Source organism: Mastigoproctus giganteus, chromosome 3, assembly GCF_048544385.1.
Source record: "Mastigoproctus giganteus isolate SK-2022 chromosome 3, ASM4854438v1, whole genome shotgun sequence".
NCBI classification, from domain to species: Eukaryota; Metazoa; Arthropoda; class Arachnida; order Uropygi; family Thelyphonidae; genus Mastigoproctus; species Mastigoproctus giganteus.
In genome coordinates, this window is record NC_143577.1 from 122,940,577 (window position 1) to 122,963,473 (window position 22,897).

The 22,897-nt window shown below is 38.4% G+C and overlaps 1 protein-coding gene across 1 annotated transcript in view; it reads left to right on the forward strand.

The window, feature by feature from the left end:
* The window catches only part of LOC150088255 (intermembrane lipid transfer protein VPS13A-like), a 3,009,916-nt gene that overhangs the window by 1,610,968 nt on the left and 1,376,051 nt on the right, over positions 1 to 22,897 (forward strand). The window contains exon 43 of the mRNA XM_090370087.1: positions 4,433 to 4,671. Coding sequence (XP_090226213.1) covers positions 4,433 to 4,671 — 239 coding nt within the window. The remainder of the gene's footprint in view (positions 1 to 4,432; positions 4,672 to 22,897) is intronic.

Genomic DNA, 22,897 nt, shown 5'->3' on the forward strand with positions numbered 1-22,897 from the left:
TTAGCATTAGTAGAGGCATATGATGCAAGAAAGCAAGCTTATGCAGCATCAGCCAAAAAAAAAAAAAAACCCTTCCACTTCACCCCTTCGTTCGTTCGAAATATCTGTCCAGCTGAGCCTTAAATTTATTTAGGCTATCAACTTCCACAACAAGGGATGGAAGCCTGTTCCACCAACCAACTACCTGCTGGCTAAAGGCAAATTTCTGCACATCTGTCTTTCCTCAATTTGAATTTATGCCCTCTCATGTGATTATTCTGAGAAAGAGGCAGTATCCCATCAGCATTGACCATGCTCAAACCATGCAAGGCTTTGTACACCACTATCAGATCACCTCGCCGGTGCCTAGTCTCCAGACACTGTAATTTGCAAAATTTAAGCCTTTCTTCGTAAGAGCAACCCTTCGTTCCGTTCACTAACCTTGTTGCCCTTCTCTGTACTCGTTCAGCAGCTCTACATCCTTCTTGAAATGAGGCCTCCAGACCTGTATACAGTACTCAAGGTGCAGCCTGACCATTGCCTTATACAAGGGAATAATCACCTCCCTATCCCTGCTAGAAAAATTCCTGTATATCATTGATAAGACACCATGAGCTACTCTTGCAGCCCGTCTGCACTGCTCAGAGAACTTCATATCTGCCTGCACAATTACCCGCAGGTCCCTTTCATTTTCTACCACTGTCAGTGTAGTTCATTTTCTACCACTGTCAACCACAGAGTTCATACTTTGCTCTGGGGTTGCTGTTTGCCATATGTAGTATTTTACATTTGTCAATGTTAAATTTCATTTGCCACCTCTCAGCCCATCTGCTCAACCTTTCCAGATCCTGTTGCAGCAGCATAACGTCAGTAGCATCCTAAACAACCATGCCAACCTTTGTATCGTCTGCAAACTTGGACATTAAGCTTAATATACCATCATCAATATTATTTATAAAAACAGAAAACAACAATGGACCCAGCACTGAAACCTCAAGGACTCCACTAATAACATCAGTCCACATTGAGCAGTGTCCATTGATTACCACTCTCTGTCTTCTGCCACTCAACCATCCCTTTATCCGTAGCAACAATTTGCCACCAAGGCCACACTGCTCCAATTTTTGCAGCAGTCTTCCATGTGCAACAGTATCAGACGCCTTTTTAATATCCAAATATATAATATCAAAGTTATTCCCTGCATCTAATTCTTTTGTGACTACATCATAGTATCCAATCAGATTGGTCAGGCAAGACCTTCCCTTAACAAAACCATGCTGTGTTTGAGCTATAACTGAATTCTTGTCAAGATGATCCTGCAGTGCTTCTTTAACCAGTGCTTCCATTAATCATAGTATCGAATCAAATTAGCATTAGCATTAGCATTAGTAGAGGCATTTGATGCAAGAAAGCAAGCTTATGCAGCATCAGCCAAAAAAAAAAAAAAACCCACCTCCACTTCATCCCTCTGTTCATTCAAAATACCTGTCCAGCTGAGCCTTAAACTTATTTAGACTATCAACTTCCACGACAAGGGATGGAAGTTTGTTCCAACAACCAACCACCCGCTGGCTAAAGGCAAATTTCCACACGTCTATCCTACATCTGTCTTTTCTCAATTTGAATTTGTGCCCTCTCAAATTGGTCAGACAAGACTTTCTCTTAACAAAACCATGCTATGTTCGAGCTATAACCGAAGTCTTGTCTAGATGATCCTGCAGTGCCTCCATTAATTTATTTGGAACAGAAGCTAAACTAACTGGTCTATAATTACTTGTGTCGCCCTTTGATCCTCCTTTGTGAATTGGGGTCACATTTCACATCTCCAGTCCATGGGTACTTCCCTTGAGTCCAAGGAAGCTCTCATAATTATGGCTAACAGTTTGCTAATTTCCTTTACTGCATCCTTTAATATAACTGGATAGATCCCATCCACACCGGGTGTCTTTTTTATATTTATCTTCAACAATTTCTTCTCCCCTTTCCTCTCAGTTATAACAAAATCATCTAGCTCACTGCCAGAGTTTAATTCACCTCTGGCATTCCCCCCCCTGAATAACTCCTCATATGTGAATATGCATGTAAAATACTCATTTAGTTTGTTAGACACCAGAGCATCATCATCAACTGTTGAACCATCAGTATTCAGTGGACCAAATCTGATACATCCCCTTCCTTCTAGAGTTTATGTAGGTAGAGAACGCATTGCTGTTTTTCTTTGCATCCTGTGCCAAATATTTCTTATCATCTGCCTTTGCCTGCCTAATCTCCTTTGTGACTTGGTTACAGACCAGCTTATATCTATCATAAGCTTCCATTTCGCCCATTAATTTATATGTATCCCATGTATTTTCTTCTCTGTCACATGTCTCATTAGTTCATCTGACATCCATTTAGGCCTAAACCTTGAACAATATTTCTTAGATGGTATGTAAAGCCTAGTAGCTTCCAAGATTAATTCTTTGAATGCCTCCCATTTTGAATTTGCTGTTGGTAACATCATCAGTTTGTCACACAGTATAGAATTTAAATACTGTCTCAGTCCATCGTAGTCTCCTTTACGAAAACAATAACCCTTCCCTTTACCCCTAATGGTAGTTACCTCTTTGAGTAAATCCCACTTCAGCACACTGTGATCACTGCCACCTGGTGGTTCCTTTATCAGCAGATTCTTAATGCATGAAGAATCACTACTGATAATCATTTCATGAGTATTTCTCCCTCTAGTTGTCTCCCGAACATGCTGATGTAGAAAACAGTCATCCAGTAAATCCACAAAAGCCTTGCTAGTGTTTGAGTGAACAACCGACAAATTTCATTCAATATCCGGGAAATTAAAATCCCCCATTATAAGGCTCTCTGATTTACTACTACTCTGATTACTACCCTCAGTTTTGATCTCCCAGTGCTTATGTCACATCAAACTGACTCAACACTGCACTGTCCAGCGATGTCGACTGGCTGCACTTCCTTGGATTTTATGTGTTTATTAACTAATAGCCTAACCCCTTTTCTTCCTGTCTATCCTTCTTGTACACATTGTACTCCCAAAATTCCAGTTCTGCACTGCTTATGTCTGTGTGACACCACATCTCTGATATCTCAACAATATCTGCCTTTGATATTTTGACCAACACCTAAATTTCATAAAATTTATTTACCAAACTCGTAGCATTTGTATACACGCAAGTATCCTATTCTTAGCTACTATTCTTATTCTTATTAGTTCCTATTCTTAGCTACAATGCACAACCCATGTGCTTACTTGTACCACACTGACTTCCAGCAGTCTCTGAAATACCCTGCATCTTGTTTTCCAGGCTGCTGCTCATTCCAAAAGAAGCAGTTCAAGTATCACTTTCACCTCTGCCAGCGGTTACTGTTGATCTGTTATTTCTTTTATACCCACAAGCTAGCAGTTTTCCGACCTACCTGTCTCTGGCTCGATAGCATCAGCAATGCTATATTAAGCTAACAGAATCCTAATACAATGCTACATATTATGCTATTTTGTTTTACCTTATACTTTACACTATCAAGTTCGGTATATACGTTACGCTACTCCATGTGGATCTGATATACTACAACAATGGCAGCAAGTTACGAATGAAGGCTCTGCAGACTCTAAGTATTAACTTTCGGAATCACTATCTAAATTCAAAATAAACTAAGGAGTGTCACTAGGACTATACTCTGCTTCTTTAAAATAAATTAATATGACAATTAAGTCAATAAAATGGCTATATATTTATCAAAAATGTTGCAGTTTCCGGAACTGCAAAATGTTGCTGTTGTTATTTGGATTTTAGGAGCATTAGCAAGTAAGGCCATATTGCTCCTGGAATATGCAGTGGTCATTCCCTGAACTTTTCGCATATGCCGTATTTGGTGGTCACATGCTCGAACCTCGGTCTAATCAAGAAGCGTGTGCTACGCAATAATGCTCCTGCCCACCTGGCTACAGAGCCACCCAAAATGTTGCCCAACACTTGGATAACCTCATACTATGGATAAAGGGATGGTTCAGTGCTTATCAATAAGCACTGCTCTTCTTCAACTGATGTTATTAATGGTAGTTAAATCTGCTGAGGAGTGACAGTTGAAATTTAATATCAACAAATTCTTCACATGGGGAGAAATAATCCCATACCAATATAGTACTAAACCCATAGACATGGAGAATTAAAAAGTCCTGGGGCAGAACAGTAAAAGCGAAGCAGCTTTCACAATTTATCTAATATTATTAGTTTAAGTGACCTATTTTGTTTAGCACATTTTGTCAAAACTTTTAGTTTAGTCTTTCACATTAATACTTTTCATTAAAAATTAAAAACTGTTCTGTTTATTTTAATTTCCAAATTTTGTCTTAATTTATACACACACGTGTGTGTGTGTGCGGGCAAAACCATTTATAAATCGAATATATATATATATATTTTTTTTTTTGTTTTAGATTCAGGTAGCCTAGTACTTTGTCCTGATTCAGATTCTGAAAACGAAGATGGGATTTTAGAAAAAATAGCTTCTACCTTTGATCATTTGTTTTCGGATGAGAGCAGTGAAGAGGAACCTAGTGATTCAGATGTTGTGGCAGATATGGATACAAAATCAGATTCTGGAGACACGGAAACAGCTGACAATGAAGGATCTCTTGATGAGCAATCTGTTTTTATAATTTCTGGAAAGGACAGGGTAAGCTCTTTTTTGCATGTTTGTGGATATTCATGAATGAAGAGAGAGAGATAGAGAGAAAGAGTCAGTGTTATTTTAGACTCCTAATCCTAAACACTTCCTAGTTCATTTCACAATTATACGTCATTTCAATTCTGATCTCAACGATCTCCAATTCCACTTACAGTCTGCCAAACCATATGTACTTTTTCTGACAGAATCTCAGTTATCGGTTGATTCAAATAGTCCTCATCTCAGTTGCCCAAATTATTCCTACGATTCCTTTCGCCTCAAAGGTGGTACTTGTGCATATGTCCATTCCGATATTCCCTATCAGAGACTTGGTAATTTGGAATCTCCTCTTTTTGATCTTCTCTGGCTTAAAATCTCTCTACCTCATTCTGTCAAATTCATCTGTTGTCTCTACCATTCTCCCAACTCAACTAATCACTTGGAGCTCTTTGACTTCCTCTCTTTGCAACTTGACTTTCTCCAGTCCAACTCTCCTAATAGTGAGGTAATTTTCCTTGGTGAATTTACTGTTCAAAACTCCAACTGGCTTCTGTTTTCTGGTTACACTGACCCAGCTGTTCAAGATGCTGAGGCTTTTGCAATTACTAGTGACCTTGCACAGATTGTTCATTTACCTACAAGAATACCGGACAATCCTAACCATACAGCCAACATGCTTGATCTTTTTCTCATAAACAACCTTCTAAGTACACGGTTGAAGTGAGTGGTCCTTTAGGCACCTCAGATCACAACTTGGTGATTATCTCTTCTCCAATGGAGTCTTTATCTCGTGACTATTCCCAACGTTGTGTTGTTTGGCATTACAAGAATGCAAAGTGGGATGACCTGCAAGATTTCTTTTCCTTGATTGGATTACTGTTTTAACAGTTCTGATGTCAACATTTGCTCAGACCGTGTCAGGGAAATTATTTTTGTAGGAATGGAATCCGTTATTCCAAACTCCACATTAAAATCTCATCCTTTATCTAAACCTTGGTTTTCCAATAAATGTGCTAATGCTATTCAAGAGAAGAACATTGAATATCGTAATTGGCTTGTTTCCAATTCTTCAGTGTCATTTTCTGCCTACACCACAATTGTAAAGCAGTTATTAATCAGTCCAAACAAGATTTCGAACAGGCTAAGAGTAGAAAATTTGCTTCTTGCCCTAATGGTAGCCAAGCATTCTGTTCTCTTGCCAAAGCTATTGGCCGCAACATTTGCCCATCTCTACTCCCACCTCTATCAAACCCAGATGGTTCTGTTGTCACTTCGGCTAAGTATAAAGCTGACCTGCTAGCATCCCATTTTTCTTCCAACTCACGTATTAATGATAATGGTAAAACATCTCCCACCATTCCTAGCACGCTCCATTCAATGCCTCCTGTGGTCTTCTGTCAAAAAGATGTTAGAAGGATTTTGATGAATCTTGATGCTAAGAAAGCTCCAGATCCTGATGGTATTTCTCTACTTGTTCTCAAAACCTGTGCTCCTGAACTTACTCTTGTTCTTTGCCGCCTTTTTTTCACTTTCTTATTCCAAAGGCGTTTTTCCTTCTACTTGGATTTGTCACCCTTTTTAGGAACTGACTCATATCCAGCCAGTTCCTAAAAAGGGTGACAAATCTCTCCCATCCAACTATCATCCCATTGATATTACTTCTACTCTTTCTAAAGTAATGGAGAAATCAATTAACCGCCAACTCTTAAACTACACAGAAACCTTTCGTCTGATCAACAATCGCCAGTATGGATTCCATCAGTATCGATCCACTGGTGATATTCTTGCTTAGGTTACCCATTTATGGACAAATTCAATGGAAAAGTTGGGTGAAACACAAGCAGTTGCTTTTGACATCTCAAAGGCTTTCGATCGTGTTTGGCATAAAGGTCTTCTAAACAAGCTTCCATCTTATGGTTTGCCAACTGCTTTTTGTAATTGGTTATTCAATTTTCTCTCTGATCGCTCAATTTGGGTGATTGTAGATGGCTCTCTGTCTTCTAACTTCTCCACTAATGCTAGTGTCCCCCAAGGTTCAGTTCTTTTGCCCACTTGTTTCCTCTTGTATATTAATGACCTTCTTCCACTGACTGAAAATCCTATCCACAGTTTTGCCAATGATAGCACATTGCATTCCACTTTCCATTTTGAGAAACCTTTCCTTACTCAATCAGCTTCAATTTCTCAAATATCTGCTACCAATTCCTTAAATGCTGATCTCCAGGTAATTCTCCAGCGGGGCAAAGATGACTTAGTTGCTTTCAATCCTTCGAAAACTCAGTTCTGTCTTATAACTCGCAAAAAGGATTCTTCTGCTCCTGTGCTTTTCTGTGGTGACAGTCCGATTTCTAGGCAAGTTGATATGTCTCTTTTAGGGATTTCCCTGACTTTTAATCTCTCTTGGCACAAGCACATTACAAATATTGCTTCCTCTGCATCTAAATAACATGGTTTTCTCTTTCGCTTTCGGCATTACTTTTCTTCCAAACAGCTGTTCACTCTGTACAAATTGCAAATCCGCCCTTCCATGGAATATTGTTCCCACATCTGGGGCGGTGCCCACAAAACCTCTCTCAGGCTTCTTGATTCCATTCAGAAGAGGGCAGTTAAGTTAATTAATGACTCCTCTCTAACAGAGTCTCTCCAATGCAGCAGAAACAGTATGTCTCATGGACATACTGTTTCTGCTGCATTCCTTTTCTACAGATACTTCCATGGGCACTGTTCTTCTGAATTGGCTTCTATTATTCCCGCTGTCTCTTTCAAAACAGTCCGAACGCGTGTCGCCACTAGATAACATCCATTTACTGTCCCACGTCAAACTCACAGAACAAACTTTTCATCTTCCTCGTTTATTCATTCAACTGCTGTATTCTGGAACAACCTTCCTTTGTATGTATTTCCTGAAAATTTCAGTCTACAGAAGTTCAAGTCTAATGTCAACAAATATCTTATTTTGTGTTCTCATCCTCCAAGCCAAGCACGGTTCCATGTACTATAGGTTCTAATACCTCTCGTGTTTGGGGTTTTCATAAAAAACTACTGGGTTGATATGATATTTTCAGAATTCTTTTTTTTTTATTTTTTTTTTTTTTGGGAACTGCTATTACTTGGAAATAATTCACCATCAAGGCACTTTTGATTTTGTGGAAAATTCTAAGAAAATGCTTGTTGCTTAAATGTAAGTTGGGTTTGTAAACCAGACTATGATGGTTAAATTACCCTTTATTTCTGTATAAATCATAAAGTAACTTTAAAAGTAATGTTATTGGTAATAATGCACAGTACTGCCATAAATGACATACAAAATGACAACAAATTTTGTTGGAACTCTTCATAACTGTTCTCCTCCATTAGACCTCTAGTTTTAAGAATGCTTTAAGAGATTAAAGAAACAAAAAATATAAATGTAGATAAATCATTTGGATCATCACATCTCAGGTCAGATCTGTATTATATGAGTTATTTTTTTCACTTTTAGAATACAGGCTGTTCCCGGGTTTACCAGTTTTTTTTTTTTTTTTTTCAAGTATCAAATATCAACAAAATTGAAAATAAGAACATTAATTGCAAAAAATGAATGTTAAACATTCATAAATACTGCATTTCAAACAACACACGGCTATACAATACAGTCTACTCCGCTTTACAATATTTATCCGTTACCATCATATCGTGAAAATATCATAATGTGATATTTTCATAATTACCAAAAAACAATAACACATTGTTTTTTGGTAATTCGTTCCACGACCTCGGAAGTTTAAATTTCTGCTATATAATTCTCTAAAAGGTCGTTTTTATAGTATAAATTGTATTAGTTACCAATTGAAATCATTAAAATGCACTAAACTTTCATCTTTTCATAGGTTCTGTTATAAGAACCAATTTTGAATGTTTTGTAATATTTTTCTTAAGCACATTTCTGGAGGTCACGATCATAAAACAATAAAAACAGTTTGCACTTTCCAGTTTATTGGACTTATCTGTTACTGCAAGCAATTATAAATGGGTAGTAAACTTGATGTATTGCACTTGAGAAAATACCGATAGCTGGAATTGTGTTTTTACTTTGGTGAAATGTGTTCCCCTTTATTGAAATCTTCAATCATATAAAAAAACATAAATAAATTTTCAGAATCTTCTGTTCATTCTTTTTTTTTTTTTTTTTTTTTTTTGTCCATTTCATTAAAAAATGAAATGTTAATGTCTTTTTGTTTCAATTTGTCCATTTCATTAAAAAATGCTTATGCATGTTATTGAAATTAGCATTAGCATTAGTAGAGGGATATGATGCAAGAAAGCAAGCTTATGCAGCAACAGCCAAAAAAAAAAAAAAACATGCTCCCATTTCACCCCTCCATTCGTTCCAAGTACCTGTCCAGCTCAGCCCCAAATTTATTTAGGCTATCAACTTCCACAACAAGGGATGGAAGTCTGTTCCGCCAACCAAATACCCGCTGGCTAAAGGCAAACTTCCGCACAACTATCGTACATCTGTCTGTCCTCAATTTGAATTTATCCGTCTCAAATGATTATTCTGAGCAAGAGGAAGAATTCCATCAGCATTGAGCATGCTCAAACCATTCAAGGCTTTATACACCTCAATCAGATCACCTTGCAGGTTCCTAGTCTCCAGACACTGTAATTTGCAAAATTTAAGCCTTTCTTCTTAAGAGCAACCCTTTGTTCCAATTACTAATCTTGTTGCCCTTCTCTGTACTCGTTCCAACAGCTCTACATCCTTCTTAAAATGAGGCCTCCAGATCTGTATACAGTACTCAAGGTGTGACCTGACCATTGCCTTATATAAGGGGATAATCACCTCCTTATCCCTGCTAGAAATTTTCCTGTATATCATTGACAATGAGCTACTCTTGCAGACCATCTGCACTGCTCATAAAACTTCATATCTGCCTGCACAATTACCCCTAGGTCTTTTTCTTTCTCTACCACTGTCAGTGTAGTACCACAGAGTTGATATGTCACTCTGGGGTTGCTGCTTCCCATATCTAGTACTTTACATTTGTCAATGTTAAATTTCATTTGCCACCTCTCAGCCCATCTGCTCAACTTTTCTAGATCCTGTTGCAGCAGCGTACTGTCATTAATGCTCTTAACAACTCTGCCAACCTTTGTATCATCTGTAAACTTGGACATTAAGCTTGATATACGATCCTCAATAACATTTATAAATACAGAAAACAACAATGGACCCAATACTGAACCCTGAGTGACTCCACTAATAACATTAGTCCACGATGAGCAGTGTCCATTGATTACCACTCTCTTTCTTCTCCCACTCAACCATCCCTTTATCCATAGCAGCAATTCGCCTCCAATACCACACTGCTCCAAATTGTGCAGCAGTCTTACATGTGCAACAGTATCAAAAGCCTTTCTAAGATCCAAATATATGATATCAAAGTTATTCCCTGCATCCAGTTCCTTTGTGACCACATCATAGTATCCAATCAAGTTGGTCAGGCAAGACTTTCTTTTAACAAAACCATGTGGGTCCGAGCTATAACTGAAGTGTTGTCTAGATGATCCTGCAGTGCTTCTTTAACCAGTGCCTCCATTAATTTTCCTGAACAGAAGTTAAACTAACAGGTCTATAATTACCTGGGTTTCCCTTTGATCTTCCTTTGTGAATTGGGGTCACATTTGTACATCTCCAGTCCATGGGTACCTCCCCTGATTTCAAAGAAGCTCTCAGAATTATGGCTAAGGGTTTGCTTACTTCCTTTGGTGCCTCCTTTAATATAACTGGATTGATCCCATCCACCCCGGGTGCCTTTTTTTATGTTTATCCTCAACAATTTCTCCTCCACTCACCTCTCAGTTATTACAAAATCATCGAGCTCACTGCCAGAGTTTAACTCACCTCTGGCATTCCCCTCCCTGAATAACTCCTCATGGGTGAATGTAGATGCAAAATATTGATTTAGTTTGTTAGTCACCTGAGCAGGAACATCAATATCCAGTGGACCAATGTGATTCATCCCTTTCCTTCTAGAGTTTACATAGGTAAAGAGCTCTTTGTTGTTTTTCTTTGCATCCTTTGCCAATTTTTCATAATCTGCCTTTGCCCACCTAATCTCCTTTGTGACTTGCTTACAGACCAGCTTATATCTATCATAGGCTTCCATGTCACCCATTAAGTTATATGTATCCCATGCATTTTTCTTCTCTTCTATGTGTCTCATTAGTTCATCTGACATCCATGTAGGCCTATACCTTGAACAATATTTCTTAATTGGTATGTAAAGCCTAGTAGCTTCCAAGATAAGTTCTTTGAATGCTTCCCATTTTGAATTTGCTGTTGGTAACATCATCAGTTGGCCACCGTATAGAATTTAAGTACTGTCTCAGACCACTGTAGTCACCTTTGCGAAAGCAAAAACCCTTCCTTTTACCCCTGATGGTAGTTACCTCTTTGAGTAAATCCCACTTCAGCACACTGTGATCACTGCCACCTAGTGGTTTCTTTATCTGCAGATTCTTAATGCATGAAGAATCACTACTGTTAATCAGATCAAGAGTATTACTCCCTCTAGTTGCCTCCCGAACATGCTGATATAGAAAACAATCGTCCATTAAATCCACAAAAGCCTTGCTAGTGTTGTGAGTGACCAACCCACAAATTCCAGTCAGTATCTAGGAAATTAAATTCCCCCATTATAAGACTCTCTGATTTACTGGCCCACTCTATTTCCCTGTACAGTTCCTTATTATACTCATCAGAGTCATTAGGCCTATAACACACTCCTACTCTCAATTTTGATCTCCCAATGCTTATGTCACACCAAACTGACTCGACACTGCTCTGTCCAGCAATGTCAACTGGCTTCTAAAGAAAAGAGATTACATTGGAAATAAATGCCTCTTGAAGCATTTCTGAAGAAGACGACTCCTTATGAAGCCAACCAACAAGTGCGAGCTAATATTGAGTGATAAACAATTTGTGCATTTAGTGAATGATGATGATGAAGAATAAGCATTCTTTAACATTTGTAAGTCATAAATAATTTCTCTATTATTATAATTTGCCTGATTTTTACAGACTACATTTTAATTTCTTTGGATAAATCAATCATCGTTTAAACATAAACTAATTATTACTAACTAATTTCATTGTTGATAATGTAACCCCTATTTTTAACATTATGTCTATGGGAAATAAATTCCCGCTTTATGAGTTTTTGCTTTACGAGCACATGCTAGGAACGAATTAACTCGTAAAGTCAGGAACTACCTGTACAAAACTTAAGTTTATACAATCCAGTGTGTTTGCTAAAACAGCACAAATCTTGAATTATATCGTTATGTCAGCAATTCTTCCTCCAGAAAAAACCATATGTGTACCTTGTATGCGTACCTTGGCCCTGGGTGCCAAGCATTATAGTGATCAAGCAATTCCCTGAGTGGTTTCTAGAGTGTTTTTTATCAAAGCTACAGGTATATTCATTTGTAAAAGTTTTCTTATGTTCCCATTAATTAATTGTTAACTTAGTATTACAAATTGTAACTAAGTTACAGAAAGGAAAACCACCTTTCTTTTTTTCCATTAAACTAACTTGCTAACTTTTACACCTTTTACACCTAGCGGCACTGCTCCTGCCTCCCTGTTGGCAGGGCCGGTAACCTGGGAGAGGAAATCCACTGTCCCAGGGCTGAAAGGAGCACAGATGGAAAACAATTCATTTCCACCTTTAGAGCCCTCGAGCTCAAGACTAGAAAATGACACCGAAAATGACTATTCTCAACCCAATAGGTTGAAAACTACCCCACAAGAGGAAATACCAGCATTCCTTGTACTGCACTCTCAATCAGAGCTGCCTCTGAGTAAACTACCCCCATTCCTTGTCCAAAACGTGTTGAGTCTGCTGCAGGTTCACCAAAAACAGTAATGCAGCTCCAGTCTGGAGATCTTCTGGTAGAGACCATGAAATCCCAGCATTCTGAAAAGTTATTAAACAAGACTACTTTCGGCGGACCACCAATAAAAGTTACATTATATAGCACTGCTGGTCCAGATGGGATCTGCTATATAATGTTAAAACAACTGAAAAACAGAGCAAAAAGATCATTGTTAAACTTTTACAACCCAATATACTTAGAAAATGTTTAGTGAAAATGTTAGAAATATAGAAAATGTTAGTGGTGTCACTCAATAGTTCTAGCCTTCCCAAAGCCTGGGAAGGATTGCACCTTTACACATAACTATAGGCCAGTTTCACTGACTAGTTGTTTAGGCAAAGTCCTGGAAAAAATGGTTCATAGTTGGTTAATGTGATTCCTGGAAATTAACAACTTGCTAAATAGTAATCAGTATGGGTTTCAAAAAAACTGTTCCACATTAGATGTAATGATAAAAGCAGAGGCAAATATACGAAATGCCTTCATAAGGGGGACTGCATCTGGTCATTATTAATCTCGATATTGAGAAAGCCTTCGATACCACCTTGCGAAATGGTGTTCTTCAAGATCTTCATTCTTTCGGCTTGAGAGATCATCTACCGCAATTTATACAAAACTTCCTACGCCACAGAACTTTTCATGTCAGATACATGAATAACTTATCCAAACATTTGAACAAGAGGTAGGTGTACCACAGGGTTCCATTCTCAGTCCAACATTATTTGCAATAAGAATCACAAACATGACAAGGAATGCACCAAATACAGTACAATCGTACATGTTTGCCAATGACCTCTTTATCTCTACTCAAACCCAAATTATGAACATCATTGAAAGGCAACTTCAAGTTGCTATAGCTAAAATAGAATCATGGGCATTGCAGAATGGTTATTCCCTAGCAGAAAAGAAGTCTAATGTTCATTTTTGTAAAAAACAGAAACTACATCTGAATCCAGAAATATTTTTATAAAACAGCCTGATTCCTATCACTAACAGTTTTTGTTTGTTGCGGTTACATTTAGATAATAAACTTAATTTTGCTTCCCATATAGCATACCTCCAGAACACTTGTCTTAAAAAACTGAATATATACTAAAAGCTGTCTCCGCTATGTCCTGGGGTGCTGATAGAAGCTCTCTCCTACATCTCTATAGAGCTTTAATAAGATCGCACTTGGATTATGGAGCACCTGTCTATGGCTCCGCCAGGAAAAGTTCTCTTTTACGTCTGAGCACCATCCAGCATAATGCCCTTAGGATAGCTGTTGGAGCCTTCAGAACATCTCCGGTTCACAGCCTGTATATTGAGGCAAATGAACCCCCTCTGCGTCTCAATAGAAAAATTTTATTGTTTAATTATTTAGCAAAGATTGAAAGTACTCCAGCTCACCCCAGCTGGTAGTATCTGTTTGATCCTCAACACACCCTGCTATATCACAATAAACCTAATGAAAACCGCCCTACAGGGATTCGACTGCAAGAACACATGATCAGTTGGAAAATTAACTTTAAGAATATATTCCTAAGACCTTGCTACTCCTGAACCTCCCTGGACTGAATTCAAACCTCACTGTGACAATTTCTTTTCAAGATGGGGAAAATCCTCCCTGGCAAATACCAACTGTCAATAGCTACTTAAATTGCATTCTTTAGAAAACTCAGATAAAGTTCATATCTATACCGATGGCTCCAAAACAGATACGGCTGTTAGTGCAGCAGCAGTTTCCGCCACTTTCTTAACAGCTGCCTCTCTTCCCACTGAATACAGTATCTATACTGCAGAATTATTTGCAATAAAACTGGCTCTAGATAACATAAACAAATATCATATCAAACAATCTCTGATATATACAGACTCCTTAAGTGCAATCAGTGCCTATCAATCTACCTTCTCTCCCTCTCATCCCATTCTTAAAGAAATCCGGTCTAAATTATTTTACCATCAAACAGCTAACCATAAGGTTACCTTCTGCTGGATTCCTGGTCATGTCGGCATCCAAGGTAATGATCGTGTGGATGAGGCTGCTAAACATCCCGACTCTGGATCATACAGTCAATTGAAAGTTCCCCACACTGACTACAAATCGATTATTAAAAACATGTTGGAAACAATGATCTCACCTCTGGCAATCTCAAATCAACTGTTGCAGATAAAAAAAAGAGACACAACTGTGGACATCTAGTTTTAGAAGCAGGCAACAAGAAGTAATTCTGGCAGGGCTTCGCATTGGTCATTCACATCCAACTCATCTGTATTTGCTTTTGGCAGAGACTCCTCCTCTGAATTGATCGACAGACCGGAAATGATGTCATTTTCATCACTGAGACACCTCTTTCTTCCCCCTTGGAATTCACTATTCTGTCACAATTTTTTGACATGTCATTTCTGTGGTGCAAATTCATGACAAATTGGTTTTACTTCAGTCCGAAATTTAGTGGATGCCACCAAACATGTTTTCACATCAAAAACCAATTTGTCAAACCAAAAACCGGTTTCACATCAAAAACCAATCTGTGTAGCCTGTACACATGAAGTGAAGTATCACAATGGATAAAGTGGAATACAGATCGGTGATCCAGTTTCTCTCTTCTACAAGGAAAAATACCCAAAAGAATTCACAACTAAATGGTAGCTGTATCCTACATGCACAAAAGATGTTATTTTTTTATTTTATGTGAAAACATCTTTGACGAAAATCAGAACTATTCAAATTTTTCAAATTTGAATAGTTCTGATTATCTAGTTCGGATAAAACTAGAACCAAAATTATGGACAATGTAGCATTTTATGCCATGACCACTACTTACTGTACCGAATCAAAGTTAATGACGGAGTTAGCATCATTCAGAAAGTGACATACTAATTTCAGTCTCGCATTTTCCTTATCAATCAGTTTTGCTTCAGTCCAAAATATTTAGTATAAATGATTTAAAGTTTTATGTATATGCCTGCTACTTACACTACCAAATCAATGTTGGTGACTAAGTTTAGGATGTGATGTAATTTGCGTCATTTCCATCTTGCATTTTCATTAACAATCGGTTTTACTTCAGCCTAAAAAATTTTGTTACATCTTATGCACTGCCGAAGATGTTTTCACATCAAAAACTTATTGCCAAAAACAATTTACATGCACACACATCAGGCTAGAGCTTCAAGTTGATATATAAAAAGATTTTATATAAATACTAATTAATAAAGAAACTGACTATTGTTTCAACACGATTAATAGTAGTAGTAATGACAAATGATACAAGAAAGCCAGCTTATATAGTATTAGCCAAAAAAAAAAACCCTACAATGTTCACCCATTCATACCCGCCAAGAATTTGTGTAGTTCTTCCTTGAATTTATTCAATCCAACTACTTCAACAACAGATGCAAGCCTGTTCCAACAATCAACCACCCACTGACTGAAGGCACACTGCTGCACATCTATCCTGCAACCATCCTTGCTCAACTTGAATTTATGTCCCCTAATGTGTGTACTCTTGGCAAGTGGAACAATGACATTAACATTCAGCTTACACAATCCATTCAAGGCTTTAAACACCTCAATCAGATCTCCCTGCAGGTACTGAATCTCGATACACTGCAATTTTCAAAATTAAGCCTTTCTAGATGATAAGAGTGCCATTTTATTCCCTTCACTAGTCTGGTTGCCCTTCTCTACATAGCCAGCAGATCTACATCCTTCCTAAAGTGAGATCTCCTGACCTGTATACAGTACTGAAGGTATGCCCAAACCATTGCCTTATACAAAATTATAAACACTTCTTATCCCTGCTGCCAAACTTTCTGTATATCATTGACAAAACCTGGCGAGCTGTCCTGGCAACGTGTTTGCTCTGCTCAGAGAATTTTATGCCTGACTGCACAATTATCCCCAGCTCTTTTTTATTCCCCACTACCCTCAGTGTAGTACCACGCATTTGATAAGGTACCCTGGGGATACTGCTAACCATATGCAGTGCCTTGCATTTGTCAGTGTTAAACTTCAACTGCCATTTCTCAGCCCATCAACCCAATTTTGCTAGATCTTGTTGCAGTAGCTCACCTTGATAACTAACTTTAATCATTAATCACTCTGCCAACCTTTATATCATCTGCAGAATTAGACATTAAGTCTGATACACCTTCATCAATATCATTGATAAATATTGAAAACAACAATGGTCCCAATACTAAACCCTGAGGAACTCCACTAACAATATTAGTCCACAAAGAATAGTGCCCATTCATGACTGCTATCTGTATTCTTCCAGTAACCATCCCTTTATCTATAGCAGTAATTTGCCCCTAATGCCACATTGCTCCAGTTTGTATAGCAGTCTTTTATGTGCAACAGTATCGAAAGCCTTTTTGAAATCCAAGTATATGATGTCAAAACTATTTTTTGCATACAGTTCTTTGGTTAGACAAAACTGCCCCTTAAAATCCATGCTGTAATTGCAGTATAATTGCATGCCTGTCCAGATGGGCTTCATTACTTCTCTAACCAGTGATTTCATTATATTTCCTGGAGCAGACATTAAGCTAAAAGGTCTATAATTACTCACATCTACTTTTGATCCACCTTTATGAATTGTATAAACTGGGGATACATCTTACACCTGCAGTCTATAGGAACCTCCCCTGAATCCAAGGATGCTCTCATAATTATAGCTAAGGATTTGCCCTTTATAAAATTGGATAGATTCCATCCATGCCCAGGTGCCTTTTTTTAGCATTAGCATTAGTAGAGGCATTTGATGCAAGAAAGCAAGCTTATGCAGCATCAGCCAAAAAAAAAAAAAAAAACCACTTCCACTTCACCCCTCTGTTCGTTCAAAATACCTGTCCAGCTGAGCCTTAAACTTATTTAGGCTATCAACTTCCACGACAAGGGATGGAAGTCTGTTCCACCAACCAACCACTCGCTGCCTAAAGGCAAATTTCCGCACGTCTATCCTACATCTGTCTTTCCTCAATTTGAATTTATGCCCTCTCAGGTGATTATTCTGAGCGAGAGGAAGTATCCCATCAGCATTGAGCATGCTCAAACCATTCAAGGCTTTATACACCTCTATCAGATCACCTCGCCGGTGCCTAGTTTCCAGACACTGTAATTTGCAAAACTTAAGCCTTTCATCGTAAGAGCACCCCTTTGTTCCATTCACTAATCTTGTTGCCCTTCTCTGTACTCGTTCCAGCAGCTCTACATCCTTCTTGAAATGAGGCCTCCAGACCTGTATACAGTACTCTAAGTGTGGCCTGACCATTGCCTTATACAAGGGAATAATCACCTCCTTATCCCTGCTAGAAAAATTCCTATATATCATTGATAATACACCATGAGCTACTCTTGCAGCCCATCTGCACTGCTCAGAGAACTTCATATTTGCCTGCACAACCACCCCCAGTTCCCTTTCATTCTCTACTACTGTCAGTGTAGTACCACAGAGTTGATACGTTTCTCTGGGGTTGCTGTTTCCCATGCGTAGTACTTTACATTTGTCAATGTTAAACTTCATTTGCCACCTCTCAGCCCATCTGCTCAACCTTTCCAGATCCTATTGCAGCACCATAGTGTCAGTAGTGTCCTTGACAACTCTGCCTACCTTCGTATCGTCTGCAAACTTCGACATTAAGCTTGATATACCATAATCAATATCATTTATGAATACAGAAAACAATAATGGACCCAACACTGAGCCCTGAGGGACTCCACTAATAACATTAGTCCACGATGAGCAGTGTCCATTGATTACCACTCTCTGTCTTCTCCCCCTCAGCCATCCCTTTATCCACAGCAGCAATTTGCCTCCAATGTCACACTGCTCCAATTTGTGCAGCAGTCTTCCATGTGCAACAGTATCAAAAGCCTTTCTAAGATCCAAGTATATAATATCAAAGTTATTCCCTGCATCCAGTTCCTTTGTGACTGCATCATAGTATCCAATCAAATTGGTCAGGCAAGACTTCCCCTTAACAAAACCATGCTGTGTCCGAGCTATAACTGAAGTCTTGTCTAAATGATCCTGCAGTGCTTCTTTAACTAGTGCCTCCATTAATTTTCCTGGAACAGAAGATAAACTCACAGGTCTATAATTGCTTGTGTCAGCCTTTGATCCTCTTTTATGAATTTGGGTCACATTTGCAGATCTCCAGTCTGCGGGTACCTCCCCTGAGTCCAAGGAAGCTATCATAATTATGGCTAAGGGTTTGCTTACTTCCTCTGCTGCCTCCTTTAATATAACTGGATAGATCCCATCCACCCCGGGTGCCTTTCTTGTGTTTATCTTCAACAGTTTCTCCTCCACTTTACTCTCAGTTATTACAAGATTCTCTAGCTTACTGCTAGAGTTGAATACACCTCTGGCTTTCCCCTCGCTAAATAACTTCTCATGTGTGAATGTCGATGCAAAATATTCATTTAGTTTGTTAGCTACCTGAGCAGGATCATCAACAGTTGACCCATCGATATCAAGTGGACCAATCTGATTCATCCCCTTCCTTCTAGAATTTACATAAGTAAAGAACTCGTTGCTGTTTTTCTTTGCATCCCTTGCCAAAGATTTCTCGTACTCTGCCTTCGCCTGCCTAACCTCCTTTGTAACTTGGTTACAGATCAACTTGTATCTATCATAGGCTTCTGTGTCATGTGTTAATTTGTATGTATCCCATGCATGTTTCTTCTCTGCCATATGCCTCATCAGTTCATCTGACATCCACTTAGGCCTAAACCTTGAACAATATTTCTTAATTGGTGTGTAAAGCCTAGTAGCTTCCAATATAAGTTCTTTGAATGCTTCCCATTTTGCATTTGCTGTTGGTAACATCATCAGTTGGTCCCACTGTATAGAATTTAAATACTGTCTCAGTCGATCGTAGTCGCCTTTACGAAAGCAATAACCCTTCTCTTTACCCCTAATGGTAGTTACCTCTTTGAGTAAATCCCACTTCAGCACACTGTGATCACTGCCACCTAGTGGTACATTTATCTGCAGATTCTTAATGCATGAAGAATCACTACTGATAATCAAATCAAGAGTATTCCTCCCTCTAGTTGCCTCCCGAACATGCTGATGTAGAAAACAATCATCCAATAAATCCACAAAAGCCTTGCTAGTGTGTGAGTGACCAGCCCCCAAACTCCAGCCCCGAAACTTTTTTATGTCCATCTTCAACAATCTCTCCTCCACTTTCCTTTAATTTATCACAAAGTCATTTAGACTTTGTGATAAATGTCTAGCATAATCATCCCCACAGAATTCCTCATGTCAATGTAGATGCAAAATATCTATTCAATTTTTCTGCAAACTGAGCAGGGTCATCAAAAGTTCATCAACATCAATAGAAGCAGTGCAAAAATCGGTTTTGCCTCTGCCTATGGATCTAGTTAATCTATTAGTCCATGTATATTAGTCCTCAATAGCATCAGCAAATATTCTTGCACCGCTTTGAGAAAAATAATGCTATTCTGTATTCTTTAGTCAGGGGACACCATTTTGCCCTACAGTGACAAAGCTTGGGTGGTAAAAAAAAAAAAAAGATTGTATGCCCATTCTCTGTAATTGGCATGTCCTTTGGAAGAACAGTGGTGTCCCTTTAAAGTAAAGACAGAAAATAATAACACAGAATAACATTTCTCTGTGTTATGAACTAAAATAAGACACATAAAGTACCTTACTGAAATTAATTTCATTCAGCTTGCAAAGAAAATACTACATTAATATTATTATTAGTAGTGGCAATTGATGATAGGGAGCAAGTTTATACAGCATCAGCCAAAATAAAAAAAACAATAAAAAATAAAAAAATTCCATTTCACCTACTCATCCTCTTCAATAATTTGTCTAGTTCTTCCTTGAATTCATTCAAACAGTCCACTTCCACCACAGTAACAGATAATGCAACCATCCACTGGCTAAAATTTCCACACATCTATTCTAAAACTGTCTTTCCTCAATTTGAATTTATGCCCACTCCTGTGCAGAATCTGAGCAAGAGGAAGATCCCATCAGCATTGGGCTTGCTCAAACCATTCAAGGCCTTATACATCGCAATCAGATCATCTTGCAGGTGCCTAGTCTCCAGATGCTGCAATTTGGAGACCTTCAGCCTTAGCCTTTCTTAGTAACAGTAATCCTTTGTTGCGCTCAGTACTCTCATTGCCCTTCTCTGTACTCGTTCTAGCAGCTCTACATCTTTCCTAAAAGGAGGCCTCCTGACCTGTATGCAGTACTCAAGGTGTGGCCTGACCATTGCCTTATACAAGGGGATAATCACCTTCTTATCCCTGCTAGAAATATTCCTGTATATCATTGACAAGACACCATGAGCTACAATTGCTGCCTTTTTTGCACTGCTCAGAAAACTTCTGACTGCACAATTACCCTACTGTCCGTCATTTTTTGGTTGATTATCACTTACATTCAGCCATCCGGTCAAACACTTTTCAGTCACTCTTCACATTGAATATATCAACTGATTTATCTCATTTCTTAGGAAATCCCATCAACATTGAGCATGCTGATGGGATTCTTCCTCTTGCCTGAGAGGGCATAAATTCAAATTGAGGAAAGACGATTGTAGGGTAGATGTGCAGAAGTTTGCCTTTAGCCAGCGGGTGGTTGATTGCTGAAACAAACTTCCATCTGTCACTGTAGAAGTTGATAGCTTAAATAGATTCAAGGCAGAACTTGACAAACAATTGGAGTGAGTGGATGGGTGAATAAGGGTTTTTTTTGGCTGATGCTATATAAGCTTGCTTTCTTACATCATGTACCTTTGCTAATGCTAATGATAAATGAAGCAAATATTGTGAAACTTTTATTATATCTAAAACATGTTGGCTTGTACAGAAGCATATAATTTAACCTCTCTAACGATATGCTTGTAAATTAACAATGAACAGACATAATTTGGCCTTAGTAGCCCTAGTGTTGTTAAACCGAATAACAACAACAACGACAACAACAGCACAATTACCCCCAGATCCTTTATATTCTCCACTACCCTGAGTTTAGTACCACACAGTTCATACGTTACTCTGGGGTTACTGCTTTCCATATGCAGTACTTTACATTTGTCAATGTTAAACTTCAGTTGCCACCTCTCAGCCCATCTGCTCAAATTTTTCAGATCCTGTTGCAGTAGCGTACCATCCTTACTGACATTAACAACCCTAACAACCTTCGTATCATGTGGAAACGTGGACATTAATCCTGATATACCTTCATCAATATCATTGATAAGTACAGAAAACAACAAGGAGCCCAACACAGAACCCTGGTGTACTCCACTAATAACATTAGTTCATGAAAAGTAACATCCATTGATTACCACTCTCTGTCTTCTACACTCAACCATCTCTTTATGCATAGCAGCAGCTTGCCCTTAATGCTATACTGCTCCAACTTGTAGAGTAGACTTCCATGTGCAACAGTATCAAACACTTTCCTATAATCCAAGTATATGATATCATTATTATGGTTTGCATCCAGCTCCTTTCTGACCATATCATAGTATGCAATCAAATTGGTCAGACAAGCCTTTCTCTTAACTAACCCATGCTGTGTTCGAACTATAACTGCAGTCATGTCTAGATGATCCTGCAGTGTTTCTTTAACAGTACCTCCCCGGGGGCTCACATCTAGTGAGTATGGGCTTGGCAAACCCAGGGTCCTGAGCGGGATATCATCATTCTTCTCTTTCTTGGTGATTCCTCTTTACTTCTCTCTCTCTCTCTCTCTCTCTCTCTCTCTCTCTCTCTCTCTCTCTCTCTCTCAGGGTAACTCGGGTATTTATTATATTTTTTTTTTTTCGCCTGATGCAGCATAAGCCTCGGGCTTCCTTGTACTGTGTGGCTAATAATAATAATAATAATAATAATAATAATAATAATAATGTGCAACAGTATCAAAAGGTTTCCTAAAATCCAAGTATATGATATTAGCATTAGCATTAGTAGAGGCATATGATGCAAGAAAGCAAGCTTATGCAACATCAGCCAAAAAAAAAAAAAATCCGTTCCCTTAAATTTATTTAGGCTATCAATTTCCACAACAAAGGATGGAAGTCTTTTCCACCAACCAAATACCCACTAGCTAAAGGCAAATTTCTGTACATCTATCCTACAACTGTCTTTCCTGAATTTGAATTTATAGCTAAAGGCAAACTTCTGCACATCCATCCTACATCTGTCTTTCCTGAATTTGAATGCCCTCTCAGGTGATTATTCTGAGAAAAAGGAAGAATCCCATCAGTATCGAGCATGCTCAAACCATTCAAGGCTTTATACACTTCAATCAGATCACCTCGCCAGTGC